Genomic DNA, 25347 nt, shown 5'->3' with positions numbered 1-25347 from the left:
ATTTTTATTTTCGTTTCATAAAAAGTTTCATTTTAAATTTCTAATGCATCATTTTATATTTTCAATGCATATTTTACATTAGATTTCCTAATTTTACCGTTAATCTATTACTAAATTAATTATTAATCATGTATTAATTAAGAGTATATATGCATATGTTTTAATGTTTTCTTAATTTGTTTGAATTGTGTCAAAATGACACTTTTGTGAAACACGGGAATAATAGACAGTTTTCTTTGTGTTTGGCATTTATGTTCAGAGTTGGCCTTTATGGCTTTATTTACAGGCTTAAAAAGACAAAAATTACAAGTTTATTCAGAGAAAATATTCACTAAACATAAACGAAAACACAGACAATCCATATAACTAATCTTTCATTGCAAGTCATTGCATATTGATATAAGTTATGTAATACGTTTCCAAAGCACAAAGTAAAAACACAAAAAAAAATTGAAAAGCCAAATTTAAGCATTTAATGAATACATCATTATAGTTTTTAGCTGATGTCATTGAGACGTGATGTTGAGTTCATTGGCTGAGGCATGAAGCTTTCTCTCCAACACCTCACTAGAGATCTTCCCCATCAATCGATAGAAAGTGATGAGCTCAGAGAGTCTCTCAACGTTCATCTTCTTCATTATGTTCATAGCTTTCCTCTGCTTTTCCTCATCAAGCCTAAGCTTTTCAGTAAATGATCCACCGTTCTCCTTTAGCCTCATCTCTTGCTTCACACTTAGAGCCGTATTTGACTGCGTCCACATCGAAGAAACAATTACACATGTGTTAAGCTATGGTCATCAAAGTCACACTTCCATTGACTTTGGAAGATCACATAGTTCGACCAAACCCAATAAATTAAAATTTATTGTAATTTCATATTATTAATTTATAATTATGTATATGGAAAATGTATGTAGCTAAGTAGAAGAATCACAGAGCACTAAATATGTTTTTTTTTTGTTTTTAATTTGAAGCTAAACCAATAAAAAAACAAACAAATGAACCCTTAATTAAATTATTAACACTTGCCGACAATAAAATAATACGTACTTTTAGCCCTTACATATACGAAAGGCCAAATAACCCCTATCCTCTTTCTCCGTTGCAATAATAAATATGGATCAAGATAATGTTTAGTTAATACATAACTATTTTGTGTAATGTACCTCAAGAAACTCAGCTCCAACTTCAAGTTCTGATTCTATGGATTGGTTATTCAACGAGTAAGATCTAGTGTACATAGACCTCGCAAGCGAGAAGCTCCTGACAAGTATCTTTCTTTTGTTCTCCATTTCTGGATTGAGTTCCAATTTCTTAGGAACGGACAATGAGCTATTCAGCTTCTTTTGGCATGCAATAACTGCTTTTGAAAATTCCTGTCAATAACCAACCACAAAAGAACATGAACTCAATGATCAGGTTTCTGCATGTTATTGAGGAAATTTTATAATTACTCAATCACAAACCTGATAAGCAACAGGACAACCAGGAAAATCAAATTCTTCGAGACCGTTCTTTCTCATCCTCTCTGGATGGAACTATAAACCCACTAGGAACTTTCCCTCTTCAGGATTGTACATATCAGGATCATAAAACCCTTCAATCAGTCCATCAGGAGAAAAAGCCATTGGCACGAACCTTTTCGCCAATCTCTTAACTCCTTGGTGGTGATAACTGTTGACCAAGATCTCCATCTTTTCTTCATCTAAGGAATCTTTAAACCATTTATGCAAAGGACTTTTTTTTGCTATCTTCACCTCATGTCTATAACCATCATAATCATCATAATCTATGTGATTTCTTTTGTTTTCCTAAGAGACGTAATTTGTGACCTCTGTCTCAAGGTCTTGATAAAGACTTCCACCACAAGCAACATTCAAGACCTGCATGCAAATTTTATTAGAATAGATAATCAACCGTGGTTGTCTTATCCATTGATTTATATTTTTGTTCTCTACCATTCTAAGTGGCAAGAAAACTTAGTTGTATATTTTATTATGATTGTTAAAATAAAAATGACCTTTTTAAGACAAGGATACAATACCTGTGATCCTCTACAAATTCCTAAATAAGGAATGTTCTGTTCTAGGCAGAGCTTTGCTAGGGAAAACTCAATAGAGTCTTTTTCCTTGTCGATAGCTGTATCACTTGCGTGTGTTTTTCTAATCTCGTCGAGTTCTTGAGGTGATAGCAAGGGCGGACGTAAGTTACGGTAAACCGGGGCACTTGCCACGGTTAAATTTTTCAGATTATTGTTATTTTACATGAGTTTTTAAGTATGTCCCTGCTAAAATATTTTTTATTGCCCCTATTACCCTATTTTCTTCTTAGATATACTTTTTGTGTTGTGTATAATATTAAAATATCCTACAAATACAATACAAAAACTTAATTTTGTTTATATTTGTCCCGGATAAAATAATTTTCTGGATCTGCCACTGGGTGATAGGGAAGATAATTCGGACTCATATAGAGAAGGTTCGATGTCTTCTCCTTCACAGAGTAGAACTCCATGGATTGGTTTGAAGCTCTCTAACAACTTGTGAACACCAGCCACTCGTGGTACAATCACCGGTACAGCACCGTACTCGACAATAAGATCAAGATGGTACTCACCTAAACCGAAACAAAAAAAAGCAAACATAAACTTTTAAAAGGTTTAAGGGAAAATGGAACAACAAAACGTAGAACATTCGAATTATATCCATCAAAAGGACTATATATTACCAACGAAATCGAATTATATCCATCAAAAATATTTCGAATTTTTTTTAACAAGTTATAACATAATAAACATGCTTTACCAATAGTTATCACATTTATATTTTACTAAATCACAACACGTTGGGAAGAAAAAATCATGACACAACTTTAAATTAGTCGGCATTATAGGCCTTATATTTTAAATTACTGTTTTAATACCTAACGTCCAGTGTTCAAAAAAGCAGGATACGCTATCTTGGACAGTGATCCACGCTATCTTGGACAGTGATCCAGACAGTTTTTAGTTAGTTTAGACGTTTACAAATAAAACATTATATATATATATAATTATGTAAAAATATATGTTAAAATAAAATAAAATAATAAGAAATCATAAACAAAAGTTAGAAAAATACATTTAGTTAAGTTATATTAACAACATATAAACGTTTATAGTTATATGTACAAATATAAAACTTAATAATTTAAATATATATAGTTCATCTAGGCGTTTGCTGAACGTATAGTGCCTAAACGGCGTCTAGGCGACAACCTAAACCGCTTTCTTGAAAATTGTTAACACCTAATGTAAACGGAGGTGGTGTCGGTCGACACCAAGTTTTTCTGGTTCGACCAGATTGAGTTTTTGATCGATTTGGTTCGGTTTGGTTTAAGGAAACCATTGAACCGAGTATTAAAGGAGAAAAATTGACCTAGGTCTTGTTTTTGGGTTGTTTATGCCGCTTGAGAGAGAGAGAAAGAGGAGAAAACAGTTTCTAAAGGTTTTGTGAGAGCTTGTGAGATTTCAAGGTGAGCTTGGTGAGATCTTGCTGTGGGAGTGAAGATCCAGGGCTAGGAACATGTAAGAAGGTTGCTGGGAGTGTGGGATTCGTCATTGTTGGTCAGAAACTTCCTGCAAAGAGGTGAGTGCATGAACATGGCTTATCTAAGTTAAGATTGGTTGTTCTTTTGGTTGTTTTGTGTGTTTTTCGTAGCTCCTGAGGCTTGGATTCGCTCTTGGGATCGTGTGGGACGAAAAGCAGAAGTTTGGAGGCGAGATTCGAAGGTTCAGTTCGAAGGAGATCTCTGCCCGGCAGTGGTGTCGGTCGACACCAACGCGAGGACGACTTGGGGACTTAGCGAGTGTTGGTCGACACCATGTCGAGGTGTCGGTCGATACCGTTAGGGTTTCGGGAGTGTCGAGCAGGTGTTGGTCGACACCCAAGTGGTGTTGGTCGACACCTTCGGATATCGGTCGACACCCTTCTGACAGTAACCGGATTGTGTCGGGTCGCTTTGTGCATGTTCCTGGTTTGTTTTATTATTGTTGTTTGTGGCATGAGGGATCTTATTGCTTGTGTGTATAGTCCAGTAGATGGGAGGATTGCCTCACTGAGTGTTTATCAAATATTCATGCATCTCAATTTGTGTTTGTGGTGCAGGTAAAGGCAAAGTCTGATCGTGGGATCAAGGCGATGAAAAGGAAGATGTTCTAGGGACTTGCTAGGTTGCTAGATTTGGGTCATTAGAAACATTGCTAGGTTGTTGGTTTGTGTTTCCTGTTGTTTGGTATTTGGATATGGTTATGTTATAACATTTGTTTATTATTGGTTATTTATTGGTTATTGGTATCTGTTTATTTTCCGTTGTTGGTTGTGATTGTGGTTAGGTAGCTAGTGGGTATGGGACCACTAGTTATAGTTTATTTATTATTATTATTTATTATTTTGAAAAAAAAATAGATTGGATCGTTTCAGATTCTTATTGATAAAAAAAATTAAATAAAATCTCACGCAAATAGATATAACAAATAAATATTATCTTCACCAATATATCACTTAGTAAAGTTAGTTAGTGTTTATATAGATTTATACTCAAAAGTTTGAATGATTATATTTGAGCTCAACAATTTATATTGATAAAAAAAATAAACGAAAATCCTGCGGGTGTGCGTGTTTAAATTTTATAAACTACTACTCCCTCTGTTCCATTATATATATTTTTTGGTTTTGCTAAAAGCACAAAAATTTAAAACGATAAATATTTGATAATTTTATAAAAATTCAACCAATAGAAAAAATATTTCAGAATTATAATTTAATTAATATAAATTATGCATAGAAACTTGAAAAAATCTTATATATTGGAACAAAAAAAATATTAATATTCCATAATTTTCATTTACTTCATTAGTCAACTAGTCTTAAATTCCACCAGAAACTACAATAAATGAGTAAAGGTTTATAAAATAAAATAAAAATACCATGGAAATAAATTACATTCAGAAGAAATTTTATCATATTATATATTAAATGCAATGTAAACTACATTAATTTAACTATTAAAGTCAATGTAAATTATGGAATGTTAATAGTTTATGAAAATATAATTTTACATTGACCAAATTGACTTTACATTGACCAAATTATATTTTATATTTTCAACCATAAATTGGTCAACGAATTATAAATAAAGTAATAATATTTTATGGAAATAATTACTTTCAGAAGAAACTATATATATATATATATATATAGAGAGAGAGAGAGAGAGAGAGAGAGAGAGAGAGAGATATTGCAATATCATTTGAGTTAGTTTACACGGCAAAACACTACAATGTTTTCTCGGTTGACATTAATCTTCTTTCTATTTTTCCTTGTACCCCACTCCCTTCATGTCTCAGCAAAGACATGGTGTGTGTCAGATCCATCGGCAACAGATGCACAATTACAAGCTAACCTTGATTGGCTATGCGGTAGTGTATTAACATCTAGTTGTGTAATAATCAAACCTGGTGGACCTTGCTATGAACCAAATACTCTTACTAACCATGCATCATATATGATGAATGATTACTACCAGTTCAACGGGGGCACTAAAGAGGCGTGTGATTTCAATCACTCTGGTCGAATCGTTGATACTAATCCAAGTCATGGTGGTTGTGTGTTTGCATAGAATACATGGTTTGGTGAATGATTTTGTATTTTCTTACGAATATAAACAATTATGTGGAGTCAAACTTATTTCTAAACATTATGTAAGGTTAATAAATGAAAGTTATTTTTCATTGAGTTTTAGTCATATAATAAGTGTTGCTATAAAAAAAAAGGTTCACTCTTACCCAAAAAAAGGGGGTCATATACTCATATATTAAGTATTTTTTTTTTTGAACAAAGTATTTTATCGTGATGATTTTGGTCATTATATTCAACATTTTGTGATTCCCACATACAACTAAGTTTTCAAGCTCATCGTCATTATATTAAATGAATGTAACTTGAGTAGAAACTCTTAGAGTGCTACATGGTATGAAAATTGACAAATCATCACTATTTCATTCAGCATAATCATTTAATGGGTTTACTAGGTAAGAGAACTCATTTAAATGTAAGTTTTTAGTTTCTATAGATTTGGTCAAATAACTCACCTTTCAATTCCAAAAAAATAAATAAAAGATCTAAGAAATTAGATTAAACTATTCATTGAAAATCCCATGATCAAATAATATTTATATGTTATAGATTATACTGTATAAAAATAAGAAAGAAAATAGTATTGATAACACACTACTATGTCTACAAATTATTAATTTATTATATCTTAGTAACTTAGTAAACTCAACCTAATTTAAAATAAAGGCATGTTGAATCAAACTGATTTAATTCCAAAAATTATTAAACAAAATCCAACAAAATCTGTAAATTCCAAAAAAAACAAAATTTAAATAGAAAACAAAAAGTTTGCCCAGTGGTATACCAGGAGGAGTTAAAATATAATGATAATATTAAATCTCTGTCAAAAGCCACCATTAATTTTTACCGTTAAAATATTGTAATATCCGCGAACTAAAATTCTGGTTTAGGAGATGTATCTGGCGATGCAAGGTTGGTTTGCTCAGACGAGTTTAAGTTAAACGTTGCGTTTTGGGGAAAGGAAACCCTTGTTGCGAGTTTATAAGAAGGGTTTGTCGTTTAGTGCCGCTTGTGAGAGAAAAGAAGAGAGAAAAGGAGTTCTTGATGTTCTTGAGGTTTAGTGCACTTTTGAGAGAAAAAAATAGAGATCTGTAGCTGGGATCGTTGTAGGAGCGTTTTCTTTCTTGTTTGAGGTTCAGAATCGTCTGTAGCAAAGGTAAGTGCATGACCATGGCTTATCTAAGCTAGAGATTTCTCTGATCTGCTTGTTTTATGTGTTTATTGGCTTGTTAGTATGTTGTTGTGTCGCAAGAGGCTTTGGGAAGCTTTTTATGGCAATAGATTTGTGTTCTTGGTGGTTTAGGGATGGAGATCCGGCGAGAAGCTTCGGGGAAAAACTCACCTTTGTGTGTCGGTCGATGCTATGTGGAGGCGTCGGTTGATGCAATTAGGGATTTCGTGAAATGTCGAGCATGTGTCGGTCGATGCATTGTGCGTGTTGGTCGATGCAAGTGTACCTTGTATCGGTCGATGAAAGCTTGTGTCGGTTGATGAAACCCCAGTTGGTGTCGATCGATGCAATCCCAAGTGTCGGTCGATGCATGGTTGGTGTCGGTCGATGCAAAGTCCTGGTTTGTTGTTTTTTGGTTATTGATTGTTGGTTGATGGTTAGAGATGTCTCTATTGCTTGTGTGTATAGCCCAATAGATGGGAGGATTGTCTTACTGAGTGTTTATAAAATATGCATGCATCTCAATTTGTGTTTGTGGTGCAGGTAAAGGCAAAGTGTGATCGTGGAATCAAGGCAACGAAGAGGAGGATATTCTAGTGATTCATTTGGTTGATGTCTGGCTTGCTAGGTTGCTAGAGTTGAGTCATTCAAAGGCAGGGTTCTTAGCGAAACCACACAGGCAAGACTGTTGTTCTGTAAGCTTTGCACAACATGCACCTGAGGGTTGTCCACCTCCCGTAATCGCTGCAAGGCAAGGCTGAAGCTGCCTTGCGTCACATGTCACTCCCACGTTTCCTTTGTCTCCCGTGTCGGCGGCTTTGATGGCAGCCGAGAATGATAACGAAAGCATGACGGAAACGACTAGTATCAGTGTCACGATCTTCATGTTTAATTGTTTTGGGTTTTGTAATTTTTTTTTCTTAGGAACATTTTGTGGTCTTGTTTTGGTATTTATTTGGGTATGGGTTTCGTATTGCATTGCATAACGCGAAATGCATGAATCTTGCATCGTTAAATAACGTGAACGTAACTAGCCGTCATGCAAAAAGAACCTAGAAACTAAAGGTCGAGAACAAGTAAGTAATCACGTTTATAAAAATAGGGGACATGGGTTAATTATTTAGATAGAAAATACCTCATATGAAAAGATTATAAAATAAATGATTTGACTATTTATAGCATCGAAATACAATAATTTTTTTTTATTTATCTCACGAGAAAATTTTACATTTAAATGTGATTGTGTTGAAGGCTTGAAGCCATGATATACAAATAGGTGACCCGTGACCGCTAGAAACTGATTTTTAGTCCCTGAGGGAATGTAAAGAGAAACATTAATTAGAGAAACTCTCATTATGACTGACATTGATCACAAATCTTTCGAACTTCTAGTATAAACGCGCGCAAACAACCGTCAACAAAGATATTAAGAGTTTCAAAATTTCAAAAACTGTTGTTAATGCTCGTATGGTTTAATTGCTATGGGTATCATATTTAAGACCATCATGAATTACCTTGTTGGATAATGAAGGTCTCGTATCGTACGTATTGCATGGTATTGCGTAGAATATTAGAGCAAGGCCAGTGGAGTAACCCATATGGGTTACTCACAATTAAATTAATCATATAATTTTTATTAATCTAATTAAAACAACCCATTAAATACTTATCAAAATTCTTCCTTCCACTAGAGTAACTCACATAGGTTTCTCAATCATTAAAATTATTGTTTATTAATTTTCAAATTTAAATAATTTTAAATTGAAAAATAAGTAATATTAATTACTTATATTACATATAAGAGAAATAAAAATATTTTACAGAATTCAGGAATACTAAACATATTTTACAAAATCGGGGAAAATAGACAAATATAAATTATAATAGAAAAAATGAGGTACGGAAAAATAAATTAAATTCGTTATATTGTTGGGTTGCACCAAATTTTTGCCAGATATGTTCAATCAAGTCTTTTTGAAGGCGGTCATGCATTTTTGGATCCCGAACGTCATTTCGCATGGTCATTATATTATGGAGATTCGTTGGCCTATCTGTTGAATATGATAAATCCACATGAGAAGTTCCGCTTCCTTCTCCCTGATAAAACTCTGATGGATCGTAGAAACTCTATTCATGTCGTTCGTCTTCCACTATCATGTTATGCAATATTATACAAGCTCTCATTATCTTGCCTATTTTTGCTTTATCCAAAAAAAGTGTGGGATTCTTTACGATTGCAAATCGAGCCTGCAAAACTCCAAATGCACGCTCTACATCTTTTCGGCATGCTTCTTAATATCTAGCAAAGAGTTGGTTTTTTGACCTTGTGGAAGTGTAATTGATTGGATGAAAGTTGTCCATTTTGGATAGATACCGTCAGTGAGGTAGTACGCCATTTTGTATTGCCGTCCATTGACAATGTAGGTAATTCTAGGAGCTCGACCCTCTAGTATATCATCGAACACTGGTGAGCGGTCCAAAACATTGATATCATTTAATGTACCTGGTGGTCCGAAAAAAGCGTGCCAAATCCATAAATCTTGCGATGCCACAGCCTCTAGTACGATTGTCGGTTTTCCAGATCCACGTGAATACTGTCCTTTCCATGCCGTCGGACAATTCTTCTACTCCCAATGCATACAATCTATGCTCCCTATCATTCCGGGAAAACCACGATATTCTCCAATATTCAGTAATCGTTGGAGGTCTTCCGTTGTATGCCTTCTGAGGTACTCATCTCCCAAAAGATTTATAACTCCGCTAACAAATTCTTCAAGGCATTTGTGCGCAGTGGTGTCAGCAAGTCGTAGATATTCGCCCATCATATCTGCTGCACTTCCGTATGCCATCATACGAATTTCTGCCGTACATTTAAGAAGTGCAGAAAGACCAAGCCTTCCAGTTGCATCTCGTCTTTGTTTGAAGTAAGGGACCCCATCTTCAATACTATTAACAATACGCAAGAATAACGGTTTGTTCATTATAAATCGACGGCGAAACATACCTTGAGTGTAAGTGGGATTCTCACTAAAATAATCATTCCATAACCGATTGTGGCCTCCTTCTCGGTCTCTATTAATGTGCACTCTTCTGAAAACTGGTAATTGTGGATCTTCCGATTGAGTCCAATGGTTCTGAATTTCCTCCACTATACTGTCAACTTCTTCCTCTACCATATCATCAACTTCTTGATCAGAACTCCAACTTGACATCTTGTTAAAATATTTGTGGGTTTAAAGATAGATAATTTGATCCTTTTTTGTGGATAAAAGGTTTTTTGTTTTTGGGTTTAGAAGATAGAAACTGTTTGAGAACAAGGTTATGGTTTTAAAAGTTTACAACTTAAAAAAAAAAACCTACAATCCGAATGAGAGATACAAGAAATGGAAAGAAGGATGATACGAATGAATCTGATATGTGGCCAATATATAGAAAAGGCAAAACATAACAGGCTGAAAATGATTCACAAGTCATTAGGACCACCGAGAAACATACAAAAAACAACATGTCACATACAAACAGCTTCACGGGACTTAACAGAACATGACCACCTTCACGGGACTCACCAAATCACAGGTCCACCTTCACGGGATTCACCAAAAAAACAGTTCCACCTTCATTAGAGTACAAACAGCTTCACATGTCGCATGGACCCCAACAACCTGAAACATAACAAATGTCTTAATCAGAAACGTAAATCATAACACAACAAAGCTCAAAGTTGAGACATAAACAGATGATTAAATATAAACAAAACAAGAAGATTTGCATATATAAAAAACGTAAATCATAACACAACAAAGCTCAAAGTCGAGACTCAACCTAAGTGTTTGACAACAGTTGGTCAGTTAGCTTGTCTCTGAGTGTGACTTGAGCTTGTGTAAGGTCAGGCTTGTTAAGGAGACTCTCAAGCAATCTCATTTTTCCTTGCCTATCTTTTGCCTCTTGTTCCTTATCCTTCATGGCTATAATCTTATCCAGTTTTCTCGTAGAGACATCCTCACCATCATTACTAACTACCGGTTGCTTACCTTTCTTCTTCGAAGCTTTAACACCCGGAGGCCTCTGTTCAGCGCCATCATTTGTTGAAGTCGAAACGTATGCTCCGTCTGAATCAAGCTTAGTCTTCTTGTTTGACTCCTCCGAGATCCATTTATGATCAGGCTTGAGTGCCCTCCAGCGATGCCCTAGAACAAATGGCTTACCCATATCATTCTTGTAAAGCTGACATGCCATAGACATAACATAATCTTCAGATTCTCCACTCTTCCTTCTTGCACTGGCTTGTGTGTAACACCCAACAAATTTGTTCACTTGGTGGTTTATCTTGCTCCACCTAGCCTTACATTGCGACAACCCTCTAGTATGTGTACTCGATGCCCTCTCACTTGCTTGGAAGTACTCGGCAATTCTCTTCCAGAAGGAACCAAACTTTTGCAAATTACTAACAACCGGGTCTTTGCTGGTATTTAACCAGGCACTGATGAGAGTAATATCCTCCTCGGTACTCCACCTTGTCCTACTTCCTCTACCGGCTTCCTCTTCATTCTCGTCGACACTAAGGTCAATACAGTCTTCGGTGACAGATGGTGTGCTAATTTGGACAGGCTGAGAAGAGAATGTGGGGATGTAGTCGACAGGTTGAGAAGGGAGTGGGGTGGTATACTGATTAGGCTGAGAATCCTGTTGAGAATTCAAGAGATCCATATAAGTATTAGGAGGATAACTATAAGGGTTTGAAGAACTCATTACTAGAGTATTAGATAAAAGGGTTAAGTTCAGAATTAGAGTAAATGGAACTTGGTAAGGGTTTATATTGACCTAAAGGTGTGTGTAGACAGAGATAGATGCACTATAAACGTGTATCTATCCAAGATTAGACAACTGAAAAGTCTGAGTTTACGTTGATTAGATTGTAATTGGATTAGATTGTAACGAAGGTGTTTACTTTTGTAATGTGTGTTTGCGGAAGAGGAATATACACTAACAGTATAGTTAGATGTAAACTTGAAACACAAATTGTTAGTTGAAACCTAGATAGTTTAAACTTGAAAAAATTATGCTTTTTTGTTTTATGATTTGCAACCATCAGCTTTAGTAGCATCATATCTTATCAGACATGATGTCAAAAAATTTAAAAAAGATTTTCAAAAAGCAGTCTTTAAAGTCAAGCCTATTTTCAAATGCAATCATTTACATGAATGACTCATTTTTTTTTATAATACAAACAAAAGCAGCAAAGCATCTTCTTTTTCAAATAGGACCCAAGCACCATTTTTCAAAACAAAACAACAATCACTTGCTACCAAGCCGAGAACATGTGACAACATACATGAAAAGATCAGAATGTATCTGGTTTTAAAATAGTCTCCACAATCTGGATGATCAATAAAATCAGCCAATGTCAGCCGCCTATTGTTCCTGTCAGAACACAGTGAACATCTTTAACTAGTTAGAATCGTTTCTTAGTTTTATGGAATCAAAATTTTTAAGTAAATAGAGACTAAAGTGATGCTTACTGTAACCATCATCAAGAATCAGAAAGATGTATCTTCAATTCCCATAACGGAGAACATCTCAGCTACACACCACTGTCTCCTTTCAGCAACACAATACAGAACATCAACAGAGATCAAAACGAAAAATAAAATAAATGAAGCAACAAATTTGGAAGACAAACCATGGAGGAGAGAGAGAGAAGCAGGATTGCTTTGAGTTTGGCTCTTTCAATTTGGCTTAGCGAGAAGCCTACTTCATCGAGTCCACAAATCAACAGAATGAACATAACTTGCCTTGTTCTGTTATGTGTGTTCCACAACCAAAATGCACCTACAAGAAAGACACATCACAAAACAAATCATCTACATTATCGGACAATTATCCATGAGTGAAGTAAAGCAGACAAACAGACAAAACAGACCTTGATAGGCTTGACTCTCATCCCACAGATCAGTGGCAGCTACATATGGCTTCCACGAATGGCTCTTCCTTCTTACATCACAACAATAGAACACCACAACTCCGAAAGCATGAAAATGATTCACCAAACACCATAACTCTCGTCTCAGATAGACAACACATAGCATCACAAAGAATACAAATAGAATTCAATCTTGGTGCTCCATCAGCTAACATAGATATAAAAAAAAAAAAAAAAAAAAATAGAACAAGCAAAGTTGGGAAGCAAACCGTGGAGGAGGGAGAAAGAGAGAAGGAGACACAATCTCTCCGGCAATCCGAGGTGATGGAGTTCAATCTGAATCGTCCTCTGATTCAATCTTGGTGCTCCATCACCTCTGAATCGTGTCTCACCTACGAAACCAAACCTAAAACTCAGATTCTTTTTGCATGACCATTGACAATCCCTATTTTGATTGAACAATGAAAACTAACCTTTCCGGTGCCCCTTGCCGTCCCATCGCCGTCCCCTCGCTGTCCTACTCGTCGGATCGGGATTAATAACCCCTGGAACCAGAGATTGATTGCCGTTAGGCTCGAATCGTCGGATCGAGAATTCGAGATTAATAACCCTTGTAACCAGAACCGAACAGAAATCGTTATCAGGGCAAACACTCACCTCTTTAGCCCGGAAAAACTGTTTTGTCGATTGAATCGATCGAAACTGAGGAAGGATTGAATCGTTTCTCCGTCGTCGAGAGGAGAAAGAGAGAGAGAAAGAGTCGGCAAAAGAAAAGGAAGAAAATGAGAAATTGTTTTTTTTGGTCTTTTATATTTTGAGATACATCCAATCATAAGAGGCCACATAGGGTTACTTCAACCGTTCTTTGGATGCTCACTTGAGTATCGATTCTCATGTTTTTGGGCTTTTCTTTTTGTTTTTGAATTATTTTTGATCCAGTAACTCTAATAGCAACCCACTAAGAACTACCACTGGCCTTGCTCTTAGTGTCTTGAGTTGAGTCTTGACTCATTAAACCATTGAGCAGTATGAAAGTAACCTGAGGCTGAAATTCGATAATCGATCACTAATACAGCTACATATGGGCTTGTAAAAATTTCGCCAAAAATTTTCCCGCAAAAAAAAATTAACAAGGATTTTAGAAAGTTTTTATAACGTTTTAAACGATTTAAAAATATTTATAAGACATTTATAAAGTTATAAAAACTTTATAAAAGTCTTATAAAAAACTTTATAAAAACTTTGTAAATGCCTTATAAAAAACTTATTAAAAAAAATTAAAAACTTTTTGAAAACCTTATAAAAACCTTGTAAAAGCTTTTATATAAGATTTTTAAAAGCGTTTACAAGGTTTTTATAAGGTATAAATTTCAAAAAATTTGGTGGAAAAAATCAATTTTCGTAATTTTGGCGGAAATTTTTTTTATGTTGGCGGAAAGCAAATAATTTTTGGAGGGAAAATTTTTCATTTTTTGATGAGAAATTTTTTCGATTTTGGTGATTTTACATTCTTGTTGTCACTCAAAAAAAGATAATTTGGTTATTTTATACATAAAAAGTAGTTTTAAAAATAGTCAATATGGAGGGTTATTTTTAAGAATTATCCGTTATTCTTTCAAACATTAATAAGTGTGTAAACTATTACTAAATGTGTAAACAACACAACTAAAGTTGAACCAGATCGTTACAAATTTTTTTTAGTTTACGCAAAAAAGAAAAGAAAGGAGAAAGAAAGAAAGATCAACACATAAACATGTGCCTAGCCTAGCTAGGTATGTATTCCTCTTTCGATCCACACAAAATTACACAATGTATTAATTTCTTCTTTTATAGTAATATTTTTTTCTCTCTAACATATGTATTATATGAACCAAAACCGAATCAAAATCAACTTTAATTATGACCACATCGATATTTAATTAAAAAATATCTCCATTAATGAAAGAAAAATTCTTCAAAATATCATACATTTTTTTTTTTGCCAAAAATACTATATGTTTCACAAAAGCCACATAAAGTTTTGATTTTCCAAAAATACTACAAATACAATACTTAATTTTCAAATATTTAGAACTTATTCGTTTAAAACGCAGATTAACTATTTTAAGTTTACAGTAAAGATTTTAGGGGTAGGAACATTAAGTTAATGGGTTTAGTGTTTAATTGTACTTGTGGTATTTTTGAAAAACTAAAACTATTGATGGTATCTTTAGAACATGTGATATTTGTGACAACAAAACTTGAAAGTATAGTATTTTTGAATATTATCATGAAATGTTTTTACACTTGTATTCATCTCCTCAAATTAGTCCTATATCGGTATCATTGAGATGGATTTGCAATAGTCACTCTCGAATTTTGGTCGATGGACAATCCTCTAGTGTTTCATTTAATCATCTAAGCATTAGGCTACTTGGTATGGTATATCTAGTTCTAGATATGTTAATGGATGGAAGACAATCAGCATTATGATCCCCTCTCTATGGAGCGGGGATTACCGAAAACTCTTCAATCTTAATCTTGTCCCCATGTTTCCTCTGAATATCGAACCCAAGCAAGTTCTATCCATCAAGTATAAGGATGATATTCATGATATCAACAGGTTGCGGAAGAACGGCTTTTTGACCTTTTCCCTGTGGAGCGGCGTTACCGTTTCTTCCTCAACTTATTATCCCCAAACCCGTCAATTGACAACACTACCTTAATCCTCCTTGCCGTTGAGCAAACCCAGCTCCCCCTTCTTGTGTCGGCGAGAACCTCGGCTTTGGAACCCTCTTCAACGTCACTTAGTTTATTGCCGTGACCATTGGTTCATCTACCGCTTTGCTCGTGGATGACTCTTCGACCAACCATGTTATCACTTGCACCAATATGCTTCATAGCTTTGGTCTTTGCTTTAAGCCTTTTTATCCTTGTACCATGTATGTATGTGAACCTTGTTTCATTGGATAAATGAAAACAAGTTTGTGTGATAAAAAATAAAAAATAAATAAATAAAAGAACAACTGTGTTGTGAACAGTGAACACATAAAAAAAATTGAAAAAAAGAAATTTATTTGATTATTATTCACATAGGGGCACATGACATATATTTGTGCAACTTGTGGTATCCTTAGCCTCAGACTAAGTACAGAAGAAACAAAATTTCATAAATTCTCTCTAACCTTTCCAGAGAAAACCAAAAAAAAATGATAAGGAAAATTCAAGCTCGATGTGAGCCAATCATCATCATCATCATCTCCTTCTCTTCTGTGTATTCTATGCAACACACAACATTATCAACCATTCTCTTCCTCCAACATCTTACTCACCAGTAAGTTTTACTAAAAAAGAAAAGAAAAAAAATGTTCTCCTTTACTAATGGGTCACTCTGTTTGTGTCTGTAATTTTTAGTTCCCCAAAAAAAAAGACTAAATTGTTTCTATGTTTCAGTAGAAACCTTGGAGGAACAAATCAATGGCTGACAAGAATTTAGGTGGAACTGTATCAGTGAAAGCCGCCATTAATAAGTACGGACAAAGAGCTACTCGAAACGTCTCTCCTCAGCTTGATTTACCCGTCATTAAGGTGAATCCCAAAGATCAAACCTTTTGAGTTATGTCTTTCATATTTGTGCAAATAATGCGTTTAGTTTGTGAAAGTTTTGATTTTTTAAAGCAAATTGATGCATTTAGTTTGCTGAAGTTTTGATTTTTAAAGCAAATGATGCAAGTTTAGTATTACAAGTTGGTTATGACTTTTGATGATTCGTGGTTCTTGTTTATGAATTTTTGATTTTGGTGAACAGTCATCTTCAGTTGCGGAGGATTTGCATAAGTCAGGGAGAGAACTTGGAATGTATAGAGAGAGTAGAAGAGTTTCTGAGTTTGCAAAGGCGAAAGCAGAAGCGGAGCTGTTCAAGGCGAAGGAGATAGTAAAGGAGCTTACTTTACGGATAGAGGAGTCGAATCAAAGGTTAAAGTCTCGATTTTTCGATACTGAAGCTGTGATGAAGGAGTCAAGGATAGCTGGGAATGCTGGGATTATGAGAGAATTAGAGGATGTGAAGCAAGAACTGAGTAAGTTGAAGCTTGATATAGCGTATGTTTCGAGAGAGAAAGCTGTGGCAGAGAAAGAAGTAATGGAGTTAAGTTTTAAAATGGAGGAGAATTTGAAGTTGTTAGAGAGTCTTAAGTTAGAGGTTGATGTTGCTAACGAAGAGCATGTTTTGGTTGAGTTGGCGAAGATAGAGGCATTGAAGGAGTGTAAAGAGGTTGAGGAGCAGAGAGAGAGAGAACAAAAGGAAGTGTCTGAGTCATTAGATAAACGGAAGAAGAGAATAAGGGAAATGATGAGGGAGATTGAGAGATCAAAGAACATTGAGAATGAGTTGTCTGAGACTTTATCAGATATTGAGATGTTAGAGATGCAGTTGAAGCTTGTTAAGGAGATGGAGAGGAAGGTTCAGAGGAATGATAGTATGTCGAGATCGAAAACCCGTGGTTTTGGAAGAGGGAAAGATGTTTTGTCGGTTTTGAAAGAGATTACAGAAGCAACAGAAGCAAAGAAGGAAGAACTCGCTTCGATTAACGCGGAGCTCTTTTGTTTGGTCAATACAATGGATACCTTGAGGCAAGAACTTGATCAAGCCAAACAAGAAACAACACGGTTTGAGAAGATGATACAAAAGGATGATATAATGATTGAGAGACTCAATTCGAAGCTGCTTATTGCGAAAGATCAGTTAGAAGCAGTATTTGCAGCGGAAGAAAGAATCAGCTCTCTTGCTGACAATTTAACTACTTCATTTGAGAAGCTAAAGAATGATAGAGAAGCTACAAAGAAAGAGGAGCTTGAGCTTAAAGAAGAAGCAACGGTCATAAAGAGTGAAGTACATAAAACTGAAATAGGAATTGGTGAGAAGGAGAAAGAGTTGCTTTTCAAGTTAGATGAGCTTAAGAAAGCCAAGCACGCAGAGGCTTTAGCTCTCGAGAAGCTTGAGTCTATGGCAGAGAAGACAATGGAAACTCGGGAAATGGAATCTCAGAGAAGTTCAACCATCACAATCCCAAGATTCGAGTACGAGTATTTGAGTGGACAAGCTTGTCACGCGAAAGAAACTGCAGAGAAGAAAGTGGAAGCTGCAATGGCATGGGTTGAAGCACTCAAGGCTAGCACTAAAGCGATTTTGTTAAAGACGGAATCTTTAAAGAGAGTGAGTGGGAAAACAATGGTGGAAGAAGAAAGGGCATCGTTCAGGATGCAGAGGTCGCTATCGATAAAGAGAATGGTCCAAGATGAGATTCAAAAGTTCAAACAGAACTCAGAAGACTATGGCGTGATCAGGCCTTCTAAACCTATAAGAAAATCGCTTCAAAGTTACGAAGAGAACTCAGGAGACAAAGGCTTGATCAACTCTCCTAGACCAATAAGAAAATCGGCAAGGCTTAGTGGGAAGTTCACACCGGTTCAAGGAGGGAAGTCGAGAAGATACTCATCAGGGAACAGAGGGACTCCAACGTTCTTTGTAATCAAGAAGAAGAAGAAAGTTCCAAACTTGGTTAAATTTTTTAGCAGGAAAAGGCGTAACTCCTCTTTAGAACAACAATGAGAAGTTTATCTTGTTGCCGTAACTTAGTTTTGTTTTGCTTGCATTTTAAGTTTCACATTGTTTGTAATTGTAATGTATAGCTTATAACCGGTTTATTGTTTTGAATTTTATTGTATTTATGTACACTTGAGTTGTATATGAATAAAGATAAGTAATATCATTTGTTTTAGTAATTTGAATAGTTTAAACTAGAACCAAAAATGTTTTAGTAAGTTGGATTAGTGACGGACCCACGTAGAGCTTAGGTGGGTCAACTGACGGGTAAAATGTTGAAATAGTATAGTTTTGCATGTAAAATTGTTAATTTTCAGTAGCATAATTGGTTTTCCTTTAATATGTTGACCCCCCCCCCCCCCCAACCTCGGTTCGACTCCCCCTCATTACGCCAATTGTCTCTTCTTTCTATTTAACTAGCTTTTAAATATTTTTTTGACCTGGGTAAATTTTTATCCAATGGGTAATACGTTTTTGGGCGTAATCATCTCTCTTTTTTTTTTTCACTGGAACATTTCCATTATATTATACCAAGATGAAATACAGGATGAGATGCGTTTTTGAAATCCTAAAACCTGCGGAAAACAAAGATATCCCCGGAAGCTTAAACCCGATACACGGGAACAAAATATACAAACTAAATCCAAAAGAAAAGTTCTCAAAATCATTGGAGAAGTCGGAAGAGAACATTAATCGCGGGACTAAGTACTCAAGAGTCGATGTCGAAAGGACCTGCAATCGCAATGGAAGAGATCCAAGGATAGATATCACCGCGAAGATTTAACCCATATAAAAACGAATACTTCGAACAAAATAAGCAAAGAACTCGAATCTAATTCCTAACCACCTAATCTTGAACCGAGAATCTACATCTAGAACTATGCCTCCCCACAAATGGACACTTGCCACAAGAGTTTAGCCTTACAAGAACTGATATGGAACAGACCACGAAACAAACCTATTTATTTTCTAGACTAATGGCAGTGAAAGGAAAATTGGTTTAAAGATTCAATGGACCAATAAGAAGGTAAACGAAAGCTATCCTAAACCAAACAAGAGACCCGACCGTAACTCCCTCGGGATCGAAAGCTAGACTAGATGGCCTAACAAACCAGTAGAATAAGCAGAAAAACAACAACTAAGGCCAACATCAAACAAGCCGGGGATATACCAAACTAGCTTAAATTGATGAGATTGAGCTCGATTACCGGACAAAAGAATCGACCGCACCACCCCCTCTGAAGAGACAACTCCGACGAACACCACCGACTAACACGATGGACCAGATCTGTTACTTCAAAGGTAGAGCGAGACTCTTGAGAACACGGCAAAACGAGGACGAATCGCTGGCAATACAAAGTCAATACACAAGTCGATCGAACAAGACAGCAACATCTTCAAGATCATCAACAGATCTACAACTGGAATCCAGAGTAGTTCCACTTCCAATCTCGTCGGGAGAGGTCAAAAACCGCTCGAGGACTACACAACCGACAGGAACACTACAACAGAAGGAAGAAAACTATAAAGAAAGCACAACCCCGGGGCTATAAAGCCACCGGATGTTGGCCATAGACCAAAGACGGCGGCTTTTGAGTTTTTAGAGGAGAGAGGCGAGAGAGAAAATTAGGTTAGAGGAGAGAGGGATGACAGAATTCGCGTAATCATCTCTCTCAAATGGGCAAAGTTCAGCTTCCATATTATAGAAGGACCAAACATTTTCGCCACTAGCCAAGCCGACCACAAATTTGGTATAACATTTTCGTATAACAATAAGAAAAAAAAAGTAAATAAAACTAAAACCTAATTCAATTAGAATGAATCATTTTAGTTTGCTGTATTAAATCTTCTTTTCAAAATTGTGAAACTAAATTAATGTTAAAGTAAGACCAAATTATGTAGTACTCAAAATGTTTGGCCATGACTCGTGAAGTTGACTTTTAAGTAGTGTATTTGTGTTTTTCATGTTTTTTCCGACACATGTTGTTAACTCTTATTCCCCAAACTAGTTGAGATTTGTCTCTTAATTAAGACCCAAAATGAAAAGAGAAACAAACAATTCTAGAAGTAAACTAGAGAGAACAAATCAAGTCGAACCGAAACTTAAATTGACCGGTAAAATAACTTATTCTAGTTGGAGATTTGACTTTTAGGATCAACAAGTAAAAATTGTCAATACATTTCCCCACCACTAAACAACTAGAAACTAGCAAAGCTGTTCCTCATTACATTACGTGCCCCCTACTGTTCCAATGATCGCCTCAATCATCGCTAATTCCATTGACATATAAAATGAAATATATATACACATACAAAATTTCAAACATTTATTAATTACAATTTGTTTGATGCATAGAATTTAGATGCAACTTTCTACCAAAAAAAAAACAAAACAAATATCTTCAAAAATTTAGGATTAAAAAGAAGTTATAACTGTTGACTTAAAAAACCTAGGCCAGTCCAAGCTATAGCAACACTATTGATTAAAACATGCTACTTCTTGAGAGAGATATTTAATAGCCAAGCTTTATATACTCAATTCAGAATTGATTTCTCTTCTGAAATGGCTCAATCATTTCTCATTCTCTGTTTCATTCTAACTCATTTCATTGGCATATCTACTTCTCTAAACGATCAAGGTCTTGCTCTTCTCTCTTTTAAACAATTCCTACAAAACCAGAATAGCTCTGTTTTTACCAATTGGAACTCGTCAGATCCAAACCCTTGTTCTTGGCAAGGTATTACATGTAATGATGATTTGAGAGTTGTGTCGATTCGTCTTCCTAATAAACGTCTTTCGGGTTCTCTTCCTCCTTCCATTGGTAGTCTCTTGTCGCTTCGTCACATTAACCTTAAAGACAATGAGTTTCAAGGGAACTTACCTGTTGAACTCTGTGCACCTAAAGGGCTTCAAAGCTTGGTTCTTTCTGGCAATTCTTTTTCCGGGTCAGTTCCTGAAGAGGTAGGGATCTTCAAGAGTCTCATGACTTTGGATCTTTCTGAGAAATCTTTCAATGGTTCGATCCCTTTGTCGCTTATTCAATGCAAGAGGCTAAAGACACTAGTTCTTAGCACGAACAGTTTCACTGGAGATCTTCCAACCGGATTCAGTTCTAATTTGGTTCATCTCCCTGAATCTTTCTTTCAATCGTTTAACTGGAACAATCCCCAAAGATTTTGGAAGTCTGAAGAATCTGAAAGGTACTCTTGATCTTTCTCATAACTTCTTCTCAGGTATGATTCCAACAAGTCTTGGAGATCTACCGGAGCTTCTATATGTCGATCTCTCTTACAATAACCTCAGCGGTCCGATTCCTAAATCCAACGTACTGTTGAATGCCGGTCCAAATGCTTTTCAAGGGAACCCTTTCCTCAGTGGATTACCCTTAAAGGTTTCTTGCATCACAAGAAACACAGGGATAGTTCCTTCTCAGCTATATACAAGAAGAGCCAACCATCACTCTAGACTCTGCATCATCGTTACAGCCACTGGAGGCACACTCGCCGTAATCATTTTTTTTGCTTCATTATTTATCTACTGTCTTCGAAAAGCATCAGCTTGTGCAATCAAAGATGATTCCGAAGAGAAACTGAAGAAGACAAAACCGGAGTTTTTTTGTTTCAAGACAGAATTAGAATCTGAAGCGCTTGATGAGAAGAAAACTCATCAACAGGTTTTCATACCAATGGACCCGGAGATCGAATTTGACCTCGACCAGCTACTGAAAGCTTCGGCTTTTCTTCTAGGGAAGAGCAGGATCGGGCTAGTTTACAAGGTTGTTCTTGATAACGGGTTAATGTTAGCTGTTAGACGATTGGAAGATAAAGGTTGGTTAAGGCTCAAAGAGTTTCTAGCTGATGTCGAAGCAATAGCGAAACTCAAGAACCCTAATGTCTTGAATCTCAAGGCTTGTTGCTGGTCTCCAGAAGAGAAGCTCTAGATCTATGATTACATACCAAATGGTGATCTTGGTTCTGCAATTCAAGGTACGTTTAGTGTCGAAATCGCATAAATCCATGGTCCATATGTATATACTTTAGATTCGAGTCTGATTTATACAAGTTTATGACAGGTAGAGCTGGTAGCGTGTCCTGCAAGCAATTAACTTGGCCGGTCCGGTTAAGTATATTGAGAAGAATCGCCAAAGGATTGATGTACATTCACGAGTTCAGTCCCAAAAGATACGTCCATGGACACATAACCTCAAGCAACATACTTCTTGGACCAAATCTTGAACCGATTTGGTATGTTCTTGATCCGGTTTGGTATGTTCTTGATTCGGTTTTGGCTGGGGATAGAGATTTGGAAGATAGTATGGTTCAAGTGATCAAGATCGGTTTAGCTTGTGTACACAAGAACCCAGACAAAAGACCACTCATGAGAAATATCTACGACAGCTTCGAAAAGTTTGTTTCTTCAGTTTAAATAATTTATTTATGATCGATTTGATTTTTTTATGTTTTTACTTTATATTTTTGATATTACAGTGTGCTATAAGAAAATGAATAATTTGACAAATTTTATGTATAATCTTTTTTTTGTTGTTGTTAATAATGAATTATTAATAAATTTGTGTAATAATCGTAACTATTTTTATGTTTATGCTTCAATAATTATATAATTCAAGCAAATATTGAACTTATAAAACAAAATGAAGACAAGAGTAATCTGATTAGAAATAGACAATCAACAAAAATGTTAATACAAAATTAACATAAATGTTTGTAATAAACCCGAACCCGACCCGGGATTAAGAACCGGAGCTTGTACTCATAGGTCAAACCTATCTTTAATGTCATCGAAACTGTACCCGCCGCCAACACCAAACCCATACCCAAACCCGAACCCGATACCGCAACCTAAACCGAATCCAAGAACCACATTAGAATGGTTAAGACCTTCATTGGCGCCAATCCCGAGCCCACCGGTGAGACCAAAGCCGATTCCAGCGCCGCAGCCAATACCGCCACCGATTCCTGGACCAGTGGTTGTGTTCTTGATGCTCTCGATTTGTCCACGGAGGAATCTGGTAACCGGAAACTCGGATTTCCCGGTTTTGACCTCTGGTTTACGGCTCCAGAGTTTATTTGATGTCATTGGTTTTGTTGTGATTGGGCAAATGACAATCACTGAATTTTGTGAATTTATGGAGTGATGAGAAAATCAGATAAGATTTGAGAAAGAAAACAAAAAATTGACAAAGTGTATGATGCATTGCGTTTCCGTATTTATTGGGCTTATTTACATATGTATTGGGCCGAAACCCATTAAACTTTTTTTTTTTTTCCTTTTGTCGTCACACCCATTTACAATCTCAATTCTCGTGTATTTTAAGAAAATGTATTGTTCAATTCATTAAATAAGTAAAAGATGTATAGAGTTCATGAAGTCACGATCAAGCTGGAGCTGGATTATGGACCCATGGAGGCATTTTGGTAGCTATGTTTAGGGGTGCTAAAATGAGTTCAGATTCATGGGTAAACTTAATGTAACCATATCCATATGAACTCATTAAATTGGAAATGTGGGGTTTAATGAGTTTATGAAATAAGTTTGGCTAAAACGGGTTGATGAGTTTTTGTCGGTTTACAAAACTAAACCATAAAAAATAATGGATCGTAAAAACTAAAAACAAAAAAAATACAAAGAAAAATAAAGTTAATTCTCACAAATAGCACAAAAATAAGTTTTCAAGTTTAACACATCATCTTTAAACTCCAAAAATAACATTTGGAGATGTCAGCATGGAATGAGATTCAGAAGATGGTATTCATTAACAAATAAAGATGTCATCTCCCGTTTCTAGAGATGTATTGTTGGGAAGCAATGTAACAGATAGATCGTAACCATTGATTGTTACAAAGTTTATTGAAGTTTCGTCAAAAGAATGATAGCCAAACAATATAATCATGTAAGGAAGAAGACGAATAATAAATATAATAAATTTGATAATCTATTAGCGTGTAAAGCTTATAAAGAAAAGCGTTTAATTCACTTGTTCGATTGTGTTTTCATCTTCTTAACTTTTAATCATCTCTTTGTTAGACATGTATGTCCTAGAATAACTATGTAATATATGTTTCAATTTTAATAAAGTACTAAAGTAAGATGTTAAAAAAAAAATGCTATATAAGAATTAATTATGATTATAAACTTACATTTGGATTAGCTTTATTCTAAAGTAAAATGTTGAAGAAAAGGTTAAAACTGTAAATTCGATAGGGTTGTTGGGTTAGAAGGAAGGAAACATTTTCTAGTTAGTTAGCTACAACGAAAGATTTTGATTGAAGTATATACACATCGGACGAGGGACCATAGTTAGTTAGTTTAAGTTGTGCTCTTGAAGCAAACTCCCTTACCTTTACTACTACGGTCGTTAACAACGTGAAACTATACAAACAATATACAAACTAAAAAAAAATCTAACATTTGATCATCAATTAATTAACTATTCTCTTATTCATGATTGGTCCAACCAAACTTAATAAATGGAATTTTTTTCTTCAAACATATCAATACATACTTCCTTATTCTCCAAATTACAAGCAAAACTTCCCCTCCTAACAAACACTTTGTTTCCATCCAAATTTTTATAGTTGCTCATTGAATATACTAATAATGTTTTTAACTAGTTTCCTGATAGTTTGAACGTAAATCGGAACTTCGTCTATCGATATTTTGTCCTTCGATTTACTATAACATTCCAATCATGTACATCCATGAACTTAAAAAAGTCTCCTTTCAAGCAAATTGAATGGGAGAAAGAGCTCTAAACTTCCTTTAAAATCCATAATTCATCCATGTTATATTAACTAAATTCAAATTTTATATCTAGTTAAATAAAAATATAATTACTATTTTCTCACAAGATGTATAAAGTGTGTTACTGTAAACTAAAACACTAGTCTTTTTTGGTAAAGAACTAAAACACATAGTTTTGTTGTTGAAGTTATCTAAAAACAAAAAAATATAAATATCTATTATTCTGTTAGACAT

At 35.3% G+C, this 25347-nt stretch overlaps 4 protein-coding genes and 4 pseudogenes across 7 annotated transcripts; 3 read left to right on the top strand and 5 right to left on the bottom strand.

The window, feature by feature from the left end:
* Nucleotides 1-310: 310 nt before the first annotated feature.
* Nucleotides 311-2251, bottom strand: LOC109125635 (putative glutamine amidotransferase GAT1_2.1; annotated as a pseudogene). Its single transcript, XR_015561991.1, has 4 exons — nucleotides 2045-2251; nucleotides 1467-1883; nucleotides 1167-1376; nucleotides 311-749 (listed from the first exon to the last, which is right to left on the bottom strand). The product of XR_015561991.1 is annotated as a putative glutamine amidotransferase GAT1_2.1 (transcript).
* LOC104704678 (uncharacterized) lies at nucleotides 2208-7771 on the bottom strand. The gene is made up of 3 exons (XM_087458825.1): nucleotides 7564-7771; nucleotides 2923-2976; nucleotides 2208-2616 (listed from the first exon to the last, which is right to left on the bottom strand). Exons 1-3 carry the CDS (start codon nucleotides 7730-7732, stop codon nucleotides 2399-2401), a joined length of 441 nt encoding a protein of 146 aa, XP_087314951.1. The 5' UTR covers nucleotides 7733-7771; the 3' UTR covers nucleotides 2208-2398.
* On the top strand, nucleotides 5257-5770 carry LOC104701270 (major pollen allergen Ole e 10 pseudogene; annotated as a pseudogene).
* A 939-nt stretch (nucleotides 7772-8710) lies between the features above and the next one.
* On the bottom strand, nucleotides 8711-10119 carry LOC104704123 (uncharacterized; annotated as a pseudogene).
* Nucleotides 10120-10668: 549 nt separating this feature from the next.
* Nucleotides 10669-11595, bottom strand: LOC147941415 (glutathione S-transferase T3-like). Its single transcript, XM_087458511.1, has one exon. The coding sequence runs from the start codon at nucleotides 11593-11595 to the stop codon at nucleotides 10669-10671; it is 927 nt and encodes a 308-aa protein (XP_087314637.1).
* A 4245-nt stretch (nucleotides 11596-15840) lies between these two features.
* On the top strand, nucleotides 15841-18529 carry LOC104701269 (protein PLASTID MOVEMENT IMPAIRED 2). Of its 2 annotated transcripts, none has more exons than XM_010416918.2 (3): nucleotides 15841-16079; nucleotides 16202-16333; nucleotides 16554-18529. In XM_010416918.2, exons 2-3 carry the CDS (start codon nucleotides 16223-16225, stop codon nucleotides 18354-18356), a joined length of 1914 nt encoding a protein of 637 aa, XP_010415220.2. In that variant the 5' UTR covers nucleotides 15841-16079; nucleotides 16202-16222; the 3' UTR covers nucleotides 18357-18529. The 2 variants fall into 2 exon arrangements, with proteins under 2 accessions (XP_010415220.2, XP_010415219.2); XM_010416917.2 differs by having other exon boundaries at nucleotides 15850-16079; nucleotides 16199-16333.
* Nucleotides 18530-20913: 2384 nt separating this feature from the next.
* LOC147941414 (putative inactive leucine-rich repeat receptor-like protein kinase At1g66830) lies at nucleotides 20914-22982 on the top strand (annotated as a pseudogene). The gene is made up of 2 exons (XR_015562732.1): nucleotides 20914-22337; nucleotides 22424-22982. The product of XR_015562732.1 is annotated as a putative inactive leucine-rich repeat receptor-like protein kinase At1g66830 (transcript).
* Nucleotides 22983-23003: 21 nt separating this feature from the next.
* On the bottom strand, nucleotides 23004-23517 carry LOC104701267 (uncharacterized). Its single transcript, XM_010416915.3, has one exon. The coding sequence runs from the start codon at nucleotides 23446-23448 to the stop codon at nucleotides 23122-23124; it is 327 nt and encodes a 108-aa protein (XP_010415217.1). The 5' UTR covers nucleotides 23449-23517; the 3' UTR covers nucleotides 23004-23121.
* Between the last annotated feature and the right edge of the window lie 1830 nt (nucleotides 23518-25347).

Source organism: Camelina sativa, chromosome 7 (genome assembly GCF_030686135.1).
Source record: "Camelina sativa cultivar CO46 ecotype springtype chromosome 7, ASM3068613v1".
NCBI lineage: Eukaryota > Viridiplantae > Streptophyta > Magnoliopsida > Brassicales > Brassicaceae > Camelina > Camelina sativa.
The sequence above is the reverse complement of the archived record's forward strand: the minus strand, read 5'-3'. Positions and strand labels throughout refer to the sequence as shown.